Source organism: Varanus komodoensis, unplaced genomic scaffold (assembly GCF_004798865.1).
Source record: "Varanus komodoensis strain SLA01 unplaced genomic scaffold, ASM479886v1 scaffold23, whole genome shotgun sequence".
Lineage (NCBI taxonomy): Eukaryota > Metazoa > Chordata > Lepidosauria > Squamata > Varanidae > Varanus > Varanus komodoensis.
The window spans coordinates 945111-959799 of NW_025335627.1; the positions used below are offsets into that span (position 1 = coordinate 945111).

General features: G+C 42.4%; 1 protein-coding gene across 1 annotated transcript in view; it reads right to left on the reverse strand.

Annotated features, from left to right (window-relative positions):
- The window catches only part of LOC123024423 (aldehyde oxidase 1-like), an 83247-nt gene that overhangs the window by 20689 nt on the left and 47869 nt on the right, over window positions 1-14689 (reverse strand). The window contains exons 24-28 of the mRNA XM_044432140.1: window positions 13275-13466; window positions 11700-11927; window positions 10429-10524; window positions 9202-9330; window positions 7995-8069 (exon numbers count right to left, since the gene is read on the reverse strand). Coding sequence (XP_044288075.1) covers window positions 7995-8069; window positions 9202-9330; window positions 10429-10524; window positions 11700-11927; window positions 13275-13466 — 720 coding nt within the window. The remainder of the gene's footprint in view (window positions 1-7994; window positions 8070-9201; window positions 9331-10428; window positions 10525-11699; window positions 11928-13274; window positions 13467-14689) is intronic.

Here is a 14689-nt window from a genome sequence, read left to right on the forward strand (position 1 = left end):
TAAGCATCCTTCAAGTCCAATGAGGTGAACCAATCCTCTTTCCTCAGCAACGGTAGGATATTTTGAAGGGTGGTCATCCTGAATTTTTTCGTTGGAATAAATCGATTAATATTTTGCAAGTCCAAAATTGAACGAAGACCACCATCCTGCTTCGGGACTGTAAAATATCTCAAATAGAATCTGTGAAGTCTGTCCGTCTGAGTTAACTGACGAACCGCTCCTTTACGAAGAAGTTGTTGAACTTCACCGAGCAATACCAGCGAGCATGAGGTGAACCGGATTGGGCTCGATGGAGCAACGATGTCGAATTCTATCCGATATCTGTGCTGAAAGATGGACAATACCCACCAATCAGATGTGATGGACTCCCAAATGGGGAGTCGGCTCCTCAGCCAGTCCCCAGATGAGAGTGGGGTGGGTAGAGTAGGAAGGAAAGGAATGGTTCACCTGTCCCGTCAACGTTGCCTCCTATCGCCGTCAAAGCGACGACGGCCTTGTTGGTATCGTTGCAGGGGCTGTTGATGGCGGCGTTGTTGTTGCTGTTGCCATTGTTGAGGCTGCTGTCTGGCTTGGTATAGCAGCCTATAGGAGGGTTGGGTCCAAGACCACTTACGTCTGGTCTGAGGTTGGAGCTCCATCTGCCAGGCTGTCATATGGGACTCGTGGATTTTTTTGAGCTTGTGGTTGGTTCTTGAATGGAAGAGCCTGGACCCGTCAAAGGGCATTTCCTCTATTTGCCTGTTTGTCTCCTCTGGAAAATTGCAGTTGCGCAGCCACGCATGCCTCTGGAGGGAGACGGCACCGACCAAGGCCCTCGAGTCCGTGTCCACGTGGTGTCGAGCAGTGGACAGCTGCTGGACCATGACTTGCATTGCCTCCTTTATAAAAACTTTTGCTAGATTGCCCTGGTAATCTGGAAGGGCCGAGACGACATTGTTGAGGCACTGCATAATAAAGTACTCGTACCTCACCAGTGTTGCCTCATAGTTAGATATTCTAAGCCTGAGACCGGAGGCAGCATATACTCGTCGGGCCAGGGAATCGATTTTTCTTCCCTCTTTGTCTCGGGAAGAACCTCTTGCCTCTCTGCCCTGGGAGGACTCCACCACGACCAAGTTCGGTTTAGGATGGCGGAGGAGGAAGGGAATGTCCTCCTCCCGAACTTGGTACATGGATTCGTACCTCTGTGAAGTTGGCTGAGGATGTGCGGGCAGGTCCCACGGCTGGGTCATAGCCTGCCGCAAGGTGGTGATGAGCGGCAGCACGATGGACGTCGACTGCTCCCTGTGGACGACATCATAAAATTTGTCTGTACTGGGGCCAGGGCTCTGAATAGCGTCCATTTCAAGGGACTGGACGAGATGCAACATCAACTCCGCAAAAGAGATGTGGGATTCGTCAGGCGACCCGGGTCCCTGGGAGATTACTGGGGAGGTGGAGTCGACCTCGGAGTCGTTGGAGTCTATGCCATAGTATGGAGGAGCCAAGGAGGAAGATTCCGCCGGTGATAAGGACCGACTGCTCTCCCTAGTCGGTATCAGCGAGGCACGTCTCGGTACTGATGGAGTCGGGCGGTCGTGAGGTGCCGGTGGAGAGGAATGACCCCTTGGGGCCGGATAGTGCCCAACAGAATGGGAGTCACCCCATCCATGGTAGTATGGATGGTGAGGATGGTACCATCCCTCTGATCCCCTCTCAAAGGAATGACTTCTGCAACTCCTGGGAGGAGACATCTCCATGCCCGCTTCCAGTGTAGCTGGGGGCATAGGTGTGGGAGACCTAGCCCTCGATGGGGAATCCCGAATCTCCCCATCGGAGATCGATTCCCTCGGCGGAACTGGAAGAGGCTCCGACGTAAGTTCAGCCATGTGTCGAGGGGACCCCAGAGGGGTAACCTTCATAGCCGCCTGAAGCGCCGGGCCCAGTGGTGTCGGTACTGTGACAGCCGTCGGGACCGAAGGGAACAACGAACCTGAGTCTCGGTGCTTGGGGCACTCAGGGTTCTTGGTCTTCCGAGGTAGCTTCCCGGTCTTATCCTTTTTAGCCTTCTTATGGTCAGACGGCTTGTTGGAACCAGTGTGCTTCCATTTTTCATGCTTCTTCTTAGGTGAGGAAGCAGGCCGATCGCCCATGGTAGACACACCTTCGTCCGAAGGGCGTGAGGGTGGAACCACAGAGGAAGATACCAGTTTTGGAGCAGATACTAGTGGGTCTGACTGGAGGAGAGCACGGTCCCACAGAAGTCTCCGGAGGCGGTTCTCACGGTTCTTCCTGGCCTGCTTAGAAAAGGCCAGGCAGTGAGAACACTTATTGGTCCTATGCCCTTCCCCCAAGCAGAGAAGGCATAGGTCATGCGGGTCTGCAGGAGACATTTTAGACCCGCATTCCACGCACTTGAGGAAAGATGCTCGTTGCGCCATCGTAGAAAGGAAAAAAAGAGAAGATAGTAAAGCGGGTAATAATATATTTTTGGTTGTTTTTTTTAATAGAAAGAAGTGAGTAAGAAAGAGAAGAAGAACAAGAGAAACAACAAGAACTACTGGAAAACAGGGATAATAACTTGGAAAGTGAATAATCGCAATAGTGAGAACGAGGAACGGTCGGAGTGAGAGCGAAAGCGGCACGAGGCACAACGAATGGCGATCTCAAAGACTGAACAAAATGGCGGACGCTCCGCTCTATATAACCTATAGGGGGGAGGGGGAGTGGAGCTTCCTGCCAAAACCGTTAGCTATCAATCTTCCGGCCAAAGGCACTGCGCAGGCACGTGGCACCCATATGTGTGATGCACAGAGGCCACGACGAAGAACTTAAGATATGCAAATAATACCAAATTAGTGGCAGAATGCAGCAGCAAATTGAAATGATTCCTGATGAAAGTGAAAAAATAAAGCAGAAAAGTAGGACTGCAGATGAACATTGAGAAAAATTATGACCATGGAGGTGTCAAGGGAAAGATTAATTAGAAGGCTGAACAAAGTATTAACCAGAGATTTTAAGAATGGACAGAGAAAATGTTAAGGAATGTAAATTGTCAGTCTGCACAGTAGTTGAAAAAGTTATAAAGCGTCCTTGTTCATAAAGGTGAAACAGCAATCAGGAAGTATAATTATTCCTTAAGTTCAACTGGAAATGTATATGCTCCTTGTGTTCCAAAACAAGAATATAAAAATCCTTTTTAACCCTAAATAAGCAAAAGAAGTATGTCACATCTGTAAACTGTTATCCAGTCTGGATAAAGGTGTGCCAAAAGTGTATAAACAGTGTTATATTTCACACTGTTTTTGTTATTACCTCTTAATGGTATTGATCTCTTGCATGCAAGATAAAGCTTCTTAGAATTTTTTTAAATTTTTAAATTTGTTTTCTTAAAATAGATAAGGTTCAGAAAGAAGAATGTAAGAAAAAAATGAAATAGAATTGCCAAGGGAACTTAAACAACCTATACATTCATAACATGCAAATTTCCAGACCAAAAATTTCTGTCTTTTTGTCAATTAATAGTATATTGAAGCTCAATTTAAAAAAGTATGATTCTGTATACTGACAATTTTTTCAATCATTTCAAATCAATTATAAATCATCAACATCATTTTAAAAAGCTTCCTTCTATATCATATTACTTATACTGGATATAATAGAATTTCCATTTCTCATTAAATTCTTCAATCATTTTTCTGCTTACATAATTAGTTAATTTTGCCATCACTGCACACTCAGCCAACTTATTTTTCCAACTAATGGGCATTCTGGTGTTTTCCATTTAGAAGCAACTGTGATTCTTGTTGCAGTTATCATGTACTGGAATAACTCTTACATGTTCTTTGAAAGAGTCTACGGCATTATGTTCAAAAGCATATTCTTAGGATTCATAGGAATCTTTGTTCTAAAGATTTTTGTTTTTCCACATGTATCAACTTCCAACATCTTTTAATTATGTCACAAGTCCACTGCGTAGAGAAGAGAGTCCCATCTACCTCATCACATTTCCATTGTAGTTTTTATCTATTTTTTCTATATCTTTTGGGCTAATGTACCACTGAAAAAATCTTATACCAATTTTCTCTTAGTGCTTGACTAGCTATGAATGTAATACCTTTCTTCCATAAAGCTTCTCATTAATGGGGTGGCATTTCTTCTCCAAGGTTTTGCATCCAAATTGTCATACATTTCTCATCTTGCTGATTTCCAGTGTCAAGTTTGTTTGTTTATTAAAAGCTTTTGTATGCCATCCTATTATACAAGATCTCAGGATGGCTTACAATATTTAAAAAGGCAATTAAAACAACAATTTCAATAAAAATAAAACAGAACAAAACAATAAATCACAAAACAAACAGAGCGACTAAACTTAAAAGCTGTTAAATTTAAAATACTGTTTAAATAAAAAGGTTTTATTGTTGAAGTAATTGCTTATAAAGTCTTTTGTTGTATAATAGCTTTTCAAAATCAGGACAGGTCTCTTACAGTGCCTTTCCCTCACTGGATTTTCCCTTTCAAGCTTGAAAACAATTAGTAGTAAACAGGCCATTGTATATTTTCCCCTTCAACTTTTAGTTGCTGCCAAGATTTAACTCATCCAGGTTGATCAATCATATCCCCATAGGTTATAAAGTCATTATTTTTCCTTAAATATTTTCCATATGCTTCAACCAGGGACATCAGAGGAGAAATAGGTTTGCTGATTCTTTTTCTTGTAGAATACCATTTTTTTTATTAAGCCATCTCTTAATACATGAATATGATTTGATGTCAAGACCTTTTTAACTGACTCTTGTGATTGTGTATACCTTCTCCAAGATCTACTATTTCTGACTTCACTAACCTATCATTAATATTTATAATCCAGACTGAAATTCAAGCCAGCCCAGGTTTGTAATAATAAAGCTTTACAATAGGTATTGTGAGACCTCCTCACTCCTTTTCACCTTGAAGTATTTTAAATCTAATCCAGGCTTCCTGTTAAAAATTTTGTGTGGTATTTTATTTTGTAAAGTTCTCCAGATCTGAACTGGAGGGGGCATCAACTTCATCAGAAAATGAGCTTGGAGTCCCATAACAGAATTACACAACTTTAATGACAACAATAAAGAAATTGAAATTGTGAAGGATTTTGCATACCATAGCTCAACATCAATTCAAACAGAGACTGCAGCCTAGAAATTCCAGTCTGAGACTGGGAAGGGCAGCAATGAAGGAACTAGAAAAGATTATCAAGTATAAGGATGTTTCACAGGAGATCAAAGTCAGGATCATCCACACTGTTGTATTCCTAATCACTGTGTAGGGTGCAGAAGATGGACAGTGATGGAAGCTGACAGAAAGAAAATGGATGTGTTTGAAACTTGGAGAGCTTTATGAATACGTTGGGCTGACAGAAAGATGGGTCCTAGAGCAAATCAAGCCAGAACTTTCCCTGGGATAAAACATGATAGAACTGAAGCTGTCATACTATGGACACATTATGAAAAGGCAAGACTCAATGGAGAAGGCAATAATGCTGGAGAAAATCACAGGTTGATGAAGGAGATGAAGACCAACTATGAGATGGATTGATTTTAGAAGGCTTTCATTCATAGGGTTGCCTAAGTTGGAGATGACTTGATGGCATGCAACAGTTTGCCACATTAACAATGTGAAACTAGCCAATGAAATTAAACACACATACACAGATTTTGGTAAATGTCAGAATCTTGCCAGTGTTGCTATTTACTAATAGCTATTAGTATCCAAGAAGGTTAGGGGGAATGTCAGAATTGGTAACCTTCAAGAATTGCCATGTACCCTTCAAAAGGGACTAAATATGATCTTAACTGGTAAATGCAGGTATTTACCAACCTATGCTAGCAAAGTTTCCAAAGAAAACTAATCCCCTCATAGGTAACTCTCAACCATGTACAAGTGCCTTCAACAAATAACCTATCATTTCCTTTTTGTAATAACTGACCAGTCCGATGGTGAATAGATACATTTGGTGGCCACCTTCTTACTTTAAGTATGTATTTTCAACTTTCCACCTAACGATGTTTGGAAAACTGTTGGAAACTTATTATGTTGGAAACTTATCAAGCTTATCAAGTAAAGCAATTTGTGAAAGCCAGGATCTGCCAACTGTTCCTGAGCTGGCAGTCCCTTTACTTGGATCCTATCTCTTCTATGATTACCTAAGAGTTTTGTGCTTATCTACATGAAGTAGCCTACCAATATAGCATCTCAGGTATTGCAAGGATCAAGAGCTCTGCACTAAATGTTAGTGGACACGCCCATGGAAGCAACATTTGTTTGTGTGTATATAGAAGGAAACAATAATACATGTATGATTTTGTGTTGGATATGGGCATGACATAAGTGATATGGGGAGGAATTAAGGACTTAAGAGTAGTCAGTTGCTGAAGAAGTTAAGTGCTTAAAAGTAGGTAGAAAGTAGCTGAGAGTGAGTTGCAAGACTGGGCACTTCCTTCCCCGCAAACTCTTTTTCTTGGAACTAATGACAGATTCAAATAGGAAATAGTCTTAGGAACAGACCTGGCATCCTGCTTCCAGCAATAGGTAGCCAGAAGCTTCTGGGAAGTCTACAGATGAGCGTGAAGGCAAATGTCCTAATTTGTCCCCCCCTGCAAACAACTGGCATGTCAAAGAAGACTGTCTCTCGACCAAGGAATTCCTATTAGCTAACGTGGCCAATACCAAAAGACATCGTACCACTACTTCATCCCAGTCACACCATACACAATACTGCTGTAGAAGGGTGCCTTATTTCTTAATGACAGTTAAGGAATTGGAAATGTTATGGTCTGCACAGGGACGAGGTATCTTGGTTGCTTACTGCATTCAAGAAAAAAGTCAACAGGACAGTTCTGGAAATTTTAAAATAAAAATCCAACATGACTTCTGTCAAAATGACTGCCTGATAAGCAGAATTTTTTAAGTACAACCAGGGGAGCTTCCAGACATGAGACCACAACAACTGCCAATCAAAAGACATTCTGTAGTTGTTCTTTTCCTCTTTAACAGATATTTCTCTAGTTAGGAAAAAAAATAAAGCTGGTAAAAGTGATGGAAAACATGCAAGGATTACAAATGAATGACGTTGTTGTCCAGACCCCATGTAAAATTCCAAGAGCAAGGCAGGATGGTGGCACATCTGGAAGCATCCTAAATTGAAAAAGTCTTTTGGACTTCCACAAGCACTGAATTTATTCTCAACGCTTTTGAGAAGCTGGCTGACATCAGCCACTTATGGAATAATTAGTCATTATGAATAGCTCCTCCTAACACACAGTACTCCAGCTCAGTTTTTTTTCAAATTGTAATTTGAATAATTGCGCCCTGAGTTATTCCAAGTATTTGTATGCATGTCTAAAGTTTCTCACAGTTTGCTAAAAGCCTAGCCCAGTGCCATGATGATCCTGTGTGCCAAGCCCTTTACTTGTTGTGAGTTGTGCTTGGCTTAGAACCATAAGCTCACTTGAGATGTCACTTGCATGGAGGATTTCAGTGAAGTGTACAGTTGATCCCAGGGCCTCTTTTATATCTTATAACGAAGCTGTGGAGGTGGGCAGGTACAGTCCCATTCCCCCTGCTGTGTGTGTATTTAATGCTTGAGAGGAGCTGCAGGGAGCAGTGTGTGGGAAGCACTTAGCCCATCTATTCAGGGAGCGGCCAGAAAGAAAACAATTCCCTACATACCAGTGCATACACAACTTCTTGTACACATCCAGATGTAAACATGGCCAACCTGTATGGAACAGGCAACTTGCAGAAGAAGACAGATGAAAGAAAGTATGAAAGAAATGCCAAAGTCTTTCCATAAAGAGCCAATTCCAGGGCTCTTCAGCCATTCTTCAAACATAAGCTGCCCATTTCTATCATAGCAGGACAGGCAGGTTAAAATAATAGTTCCTGGGTAAGGAATATTCCACAATAAAAAACCCTGGCCCTTAAAATGGTTCAAATATTGATTTTATTCATGTGATCCAAAGAATGCCTCTTACCCATTCTTTCCAGGTGCCCTTGGGGTTCTGACTAATGATGGGTTCAAGACGTTTCAGAAGAGTCTGGCAAGCATCCTGATGAAATGAGGAAGAACAGAGGAAAGAAATGCAAAGCTGCTATACAAAAGATTTTAAAGATTCTTTTTTCATACTGCTGTTTTACGCATACCACAGAGGTTACTGTGCATTCATTCACCTCTCTCAGCCCGGTGCCCTCTAGGTGTGTTGGACTACAACTCCCACCATGCCTATCCATTGGCCACAGTGGCTGGGACTGATGGGAGATGTGGCCCATCTGTTGGGAAAAGCTGCCTTAGTCCATTGCATAGGCAAGAGTCATTTCAGCAAGAAATCTAGAGGTCTCCATCAATTCTTTAGTAGATCTCCAATGCCTCCTCCGTGAAGGCTTTGAATTTGAAACCCAAGTCTCACTATTATTATTATTGTTATTGTTACTGTTACTATTTTTATTATATTGCATTTATAGCCAATCTTTTCTTTTTTTCCTGCATGGAGCCCAAGGCAGCTTACACAGTTTTCTTCCCCTCCATTTTATCCTCACAACAAGAACCCTATGATGTGGCTTAGGCTGAGAGTGTGGCCCAAAGTCACCCAAAGATCTTCATGCCTGATGGGGGACTAGAACCCTGTTCTCCTGGTCCCCAGTCCAGCACTCGGACCACCACTCCACGCTGGCTCCAAGGCTCCTTCTTCTTCTGCCGGACTTCACCAGGCTTGTTGAATTTGTGCCGCAGAAACCAGAGCCACTGGCTGTTTGAAACACCCTCCATTTTCTAGTTCTGCACATATCATCTCTCCAAAACACAACATGGTTGCATAATTTCCCAAAAAGAGATAAACAACATAAAAAGTTTACCCTAACAACGATATGAACTCCATTGTTGTATTTTCTAAGGTTGCAGTCCTAAACACACTTGACTGAAAGTAAAATCCACTGAAAGCAACAGGCGTTGCTTCTAAGCATCTGTCTTTAGGAACCTAATGGTGCTTTCCCCTGGTCATCACGTATAGGAGTTTTGTATACCACTTCCTATCATTTTCTTTCACAAACCCAGTACCTTAATTGTCGTCATTGTTATGGAGAACTCACTCCCCCACTCCTGATGAATATATTTCAATAAGCCAGATCCTTTGAACCTTGTTGAAGATTAGTATCACATGTCAAAGACTAATATCATACTTTTACCTTAACTGCCATTCCATTGACATCAGTTCCCATAGAGCCTACTGAACCGCAAGCATTAGGAACTGTTGTTGTACTTGTTTCGCAGAAGTGAATATTTGACATTGGCATTTGTAGCTCTCTGCTAGCAATCTAGAATAAAGAAAGAATGAATGAATTCATATTTTGTTTTAAGTACAAGGATCTAGATCTTTACATCTAGATCTTTAACAGGAGTTACGCTTTAGCCCCTCCACATTAGCACGATATATGACCATAAAGAAGTCAGAGCTTATTTTCTTGTGCACCTATCATTTGGTCTGTATATTTATTTATTTAACCATATTTATGAATTTTTTACTTTAAACAATCTTGAAGCAATATGCAACAATCCAAATATCATTCAAGCAACAATTCAACTCTTATTTAAATATAATGATGGTAAGATAAGCTACACCAAATTAACCCAAGAACTATCTATAGATTAACTTGGGTGGTTTAACCCATGGACAACCCCAAGCACCCCCGTTCAGAAGTTACTGAAATAACCTGCAAATGCTGCATGGGTTGTTCCAGGAAATGAGAAGTGTATACAGCGAATGGCCCTGCAATTAATTAACCCACAAGATGCCTCTGGATTTCGTCATTATATCTGAACAGCTAGTCTAAAATAAAACTGTAAGCTCAGCAGTGGATGTCCACCAATAATTTGTTGGACAAGGGGGAGCACAAAGCGTGTGATGCCAGGATTTAGATGCATTACCCACATCAATCATCCATCCTTGCTGAATTGCAAGGTGTGTTTCCATGCATTTCTATTTACTATGAGTGCCACAGAGAACTTCTGATCTGATCAGGCATGGCATGTAAGCATTATACATAAAGAAATGCATTTTGAACTGTCTGGACTAGTTCTTCAGCTGCAGGACATTTATAAACACAGCATTATAATCGTAGGATGTTGTGGAATTGCAGCACAGCCATACTCAGCAGCAACCAGGTACTTAAGCTAAGAATGAGAGTTTGGCCCTGGATGACCCAGTGAACTTCATGGCCAAGTGGGGACTAGACCCTGGACCTCCTGGGAATCCAGGCCTACACTCTGGCCACCAAACCACGCAGGCTCTGCACTCTTTTCCTTATGTGAAGTGGACAGAAAAGATTCTGGACCAAGCATCTACCGAAATAAATCTTATGTAAATTATTTGCCATAAACACAGATACACAAAATCGACATGTGATTCTCAGTACCTGGATCATTTTGGTGTGAAGTCCTTGTCCCATTTCTACACCACCATAAGTAAGGAGCACAGACCCATCAGTATACAGATGAACCAGCGCAGCAGCCTGCAAAAACCAAAACCAAAGAAAGAAGAGCTCAAACTTTTTCACTCATTTCATGTTAAAATGAGCATTGCTGTGTTTTAGAGCAGGTTACCTAGCTTTGCAGAGATTTGGTTTATTTAAATCTCTCTCTCTCACACACACACACACCCCTTTATGGGGCAGAGTTAGCTGTGCTTCTACACTCTACTGCATCACAGACTATATTCCCATGGTTGCTCCTACAGGTCTGCCAATGAGGAGGCTGCCTTGGATGGTGTGTTCTCCAGGGGCAGCATGAAAAGCGGTTGCAGCGGAGGGCAGAGATACATGTGCCACTCAGCCTGCTCTGTACCCAACAACAAAAATGGGATAGCATCATTAGGAAAAAAGGAAGGAGAAAGGTTGCCGAAAAATGTATTCTTAAGCCCAGTGCATTCTGGAAGATGCTTCCTCAGGGCCCCCCATGATGCATTGTGCTTGTAAATACCTCTTCTTTCAGCATTTGCTTTGCTCCTTCCTCTCCAGGAACATGAAGCTCATGTAACTGCCTCTTGGAGTCCTTTTCTCATTAGGGTCCCTTGCCATGGGGCCTTATCATTAGTGTGACCCTGCCTTCCTTTTGTTCCTTTTGGACAAGTTATATACTTCAATTGCTGAATTTCAGCCATGGAGTAAAAAGAAATGTATTACATATGTGGTATCTTTGTTCACCTTAGCAGACTATAACATCCAGTCCAAGCTCGCACAAAGGTTCACTGCTCCCTGCCATGGTCATCATTTAATTATTATGATGGATTTCACCTGCATGAATTTTATCTGAATATACTGTTTGCTTTTGATTAGCTGATTCCTGTCTACGATTACGCCACTGGTATTTGTGATGAGCTCTGGGTCTGAGCAGACAAGCGTGCCTGGCTGTGGAGCCTAATGATGGGGCAGTCATTAAACTACACAGAGTCACAAAAAACATTCCTTGCTCCCACCTCTGTGCCATGCAGACCCCTAGCAAGTGCAGTGGCCCAAGCCGTAAGGTTAGGTGAGGTTGCCACCTTCTTTGTTCTCACAGGGATCCCCTGCCTTTGAAACTGCCTTGTCAGACTATGGAGTAATATACAGAAGCACACCCAGCATGGGGATGCGGTGATGTCCATCAGTGTGGCTGGTACGAATATTACTTTGTACATTTTCAAACTGACCTGACTGAGGAAGCGTGTGACAAAACCAACCGGGAACTTCATGGGAATAATGGCAAGACCTTTCTTCTTCCAGTAATTTTGCTTGTTGAACTCTTCCACAGCTGCTCTCCTGGTGTGATACGCAGACTTCTCCATGCATTTATTCCAGCATCGGAGGAGATTCTCTGGCTTCAGCTCCTGTTTATAAGGTGTCCGCTCATTTTCTTTGTACATGTTCAGTTCCCTAATCTGAAACATGAGCATTACAATAAACTCTCATGCAGCATCACATTTGCAATGGCCCTGAAAGCCTGGATATATTTATATAAAGACAAATGTTTTAGGAGGTATTTCTAGGTTTAGGTGTGGAAATGGATGAAGGGTCTATTTATTTATTCTATTTAAAACTCTCTCTCTCTTTCTACAAATACACACACGCACACACTTTGTTCCTCAGAGCAGATTACATGTAATCCATTTTTCAAAAGAAGACGCATCATGCACATATATGATGTCTTCTGCTCTACTGCTAGGTCAATTACCTGTCCTGCTGTTAAATCACATATGTACCCTGCTTTTCCATAATATGCTCAGAGTATATTACAAAGCATGTACTGCATTAGCACTTATACAAGCACAATGTAATAATGTACCAGAGCCCCCAAAGCAGCTCTAGACTGACAATATTAGCATTAAATATAATGCCATAACTATATCTACATATCTGATAGCGCCTCTTCAATACAGGCTTCCACTTAGGTCTTATTTTAAGACCCTGTCAGAGCCACTTGGTTCTCTTAGGGACCTAGTCTCCTCACTCTGTAGGGTTCTTATAAGCTTTCATTTTGCCTGCTCTCAGTGGACTATCAGCAATAACTGATAGTCTACTTCAGTCCCATGATGCAAAGCGGACCATAAAAGTCACTGACAGAGAAACCATTGTTGCGAGTGAGTGCTGCCCGGCCTTGGCCTACTGGCAGCCAGAGTGAAAGACTCGTTCCATCTCTCTCAGGCCTGTCTTGCACTCCCATTCATGATTTCTCACTCTAGGCTTCTGGCAGGTGCCACATCCCAAAAGCCCTGTGTCAAGTTCCAGACTGGACCCATAAAAATAGTTCCTTTCTCCTCAGAAGACCCAGTGTCTTCTTCCTTACAGTAGGCCAAAAGCCATAGGTTGGGGCTGGACTGGCTTAAGCCCAAGGTGGTGGGGGCTTGATGTCAGCGCCACCTCCAGAGATGTCAGCGCCACCTCCAGCATGCTTGTGCTCATACCCCAACACACACTCACACATGAACACAGATAGTCAGACATGGACACACACACTCACATCTGCTAACCTGCACTCAGCCAGAAGACCCTGGCTGAGCTGTGTGCTGGCTCTGGGCAAGGGGAGAGAAGGGCAAAGTGGGCTCAGCTGGTGCCTCCGAGCAGAGAGGCAGGCTGCAAATTCCCCAGCCCTGGCACTTGGAATTTACATCCAGTCTTCAAACTATTTCTCAAAAATGGCTAGGCAACAGTGTACACACTTTCATTTCTCCTTAACACTCTCAGAATCATTTGAATTCAATTCTTCTTCTCAGGCATGCCCGCAATACCTGTGTTGGTAATAAACCACATCTGGCTGCAATCCGTGTCATCCAGACTTCAGTAAACAATCCTCCTTGTGGGAAACCAAAGCCTCGGAAAGCGGTGTTGGATGGCAAATTTGTCTTACACACATGGGCATGACATCGGATGTTTGGCACCTTGTAAGCATTGTCCATTTTCAGCAGCATTATCTCTGCAACCTTCATTAGTGTAATGAAAATATTTGAGCATTAGAACAGTCCACTTTCTAACAAGAAAATCAGTTTCCAATGGAATTCCTAAAACTGCTGCCTCAATTTATTTAGATGGCCTTGGCAACACATGGTAAGAGAAATGGGATTAATCGCCCAGAAGGAAGTGCTGTACTGCTAGGTCTCTTGCCAGGTCAAGATAAGCAAAAAAAGTGGAGATGGACTGAATAGACAGCAATGGACGGGGGATCAAGCAGACAAATTAGGGTTACTACTTGGCATAGTAATCAGCATTCACTAACATTGTAGACTACATCCACTGAAATGAATGGGACTTACATTTGCAGTGAATAAATGTAAATAAATGGGGGAAAGGTGTTCAAGGGACGGGAAATCTTGAAAAGGAAGATCCTGGAAGCATAACTACAAACAATTCCAGCAAGAAAAAAGTGTAGAAGACAGCGGAGGAAGCCCACGTGGCTCCACAAAGGGTTAAGTGACAGCCTGAAAGGAAAAAAAGAACATGTACAGGGAGTGGAAACAGGGCCAGGCCACAAAGGAAGAATATAAACAAATAGCAAGGAATTGCAGGAATAGCATCAGGAAGACTAAAGCAGGAAATAAGCTGAGAATGGCAAGGGATGCTAAAGCACAATAAGAAAGCCTTCTTCAGATACATCCAGAACAGAAGATATGCAAAAGAGAAGGGTGTCTAACTAGTTAAAGTGGATGGAAGAGTAGTAACAGATGACAAAGGAAAGATAGAAGTGCTCAATTCCTACTTCGCCTCAGTCTTCTCCCACAAGGAAATCTGCAATCAAGAGGAAGTTCAAGCTGGAAGTGAGAGACGGCAGCCCAAGATTGACAGACAAATGGCCAAGGAATACCTAGGTGGGATAAACACTTTCAAATCTCCAGGGCCCAATGAACTCCATCCCAGAGTCATAAAAGAGCTAGTGGAGGAACTCTCAGAACCACTGGCTATCATCTTCGATAAATCTTGGAAAACAGAAGTGCCAGACGACTGGAGAAGGGCTAATGTTATCCCTAACCTCAGAAAAGGGAAAAAAGAAGAACCTGGGAATTACAGAGAAGTTAGTCTGACATCAATCCCTGGAAAAATTCTGAAGCAAATTATTAAAAAATTCATCTGCAACCCTCTTGAAGAAAATGCAGTGATTAATAGAAGCCAGCATGGATTTATCAAAAATAAATCCTGTCAGACTAATTTA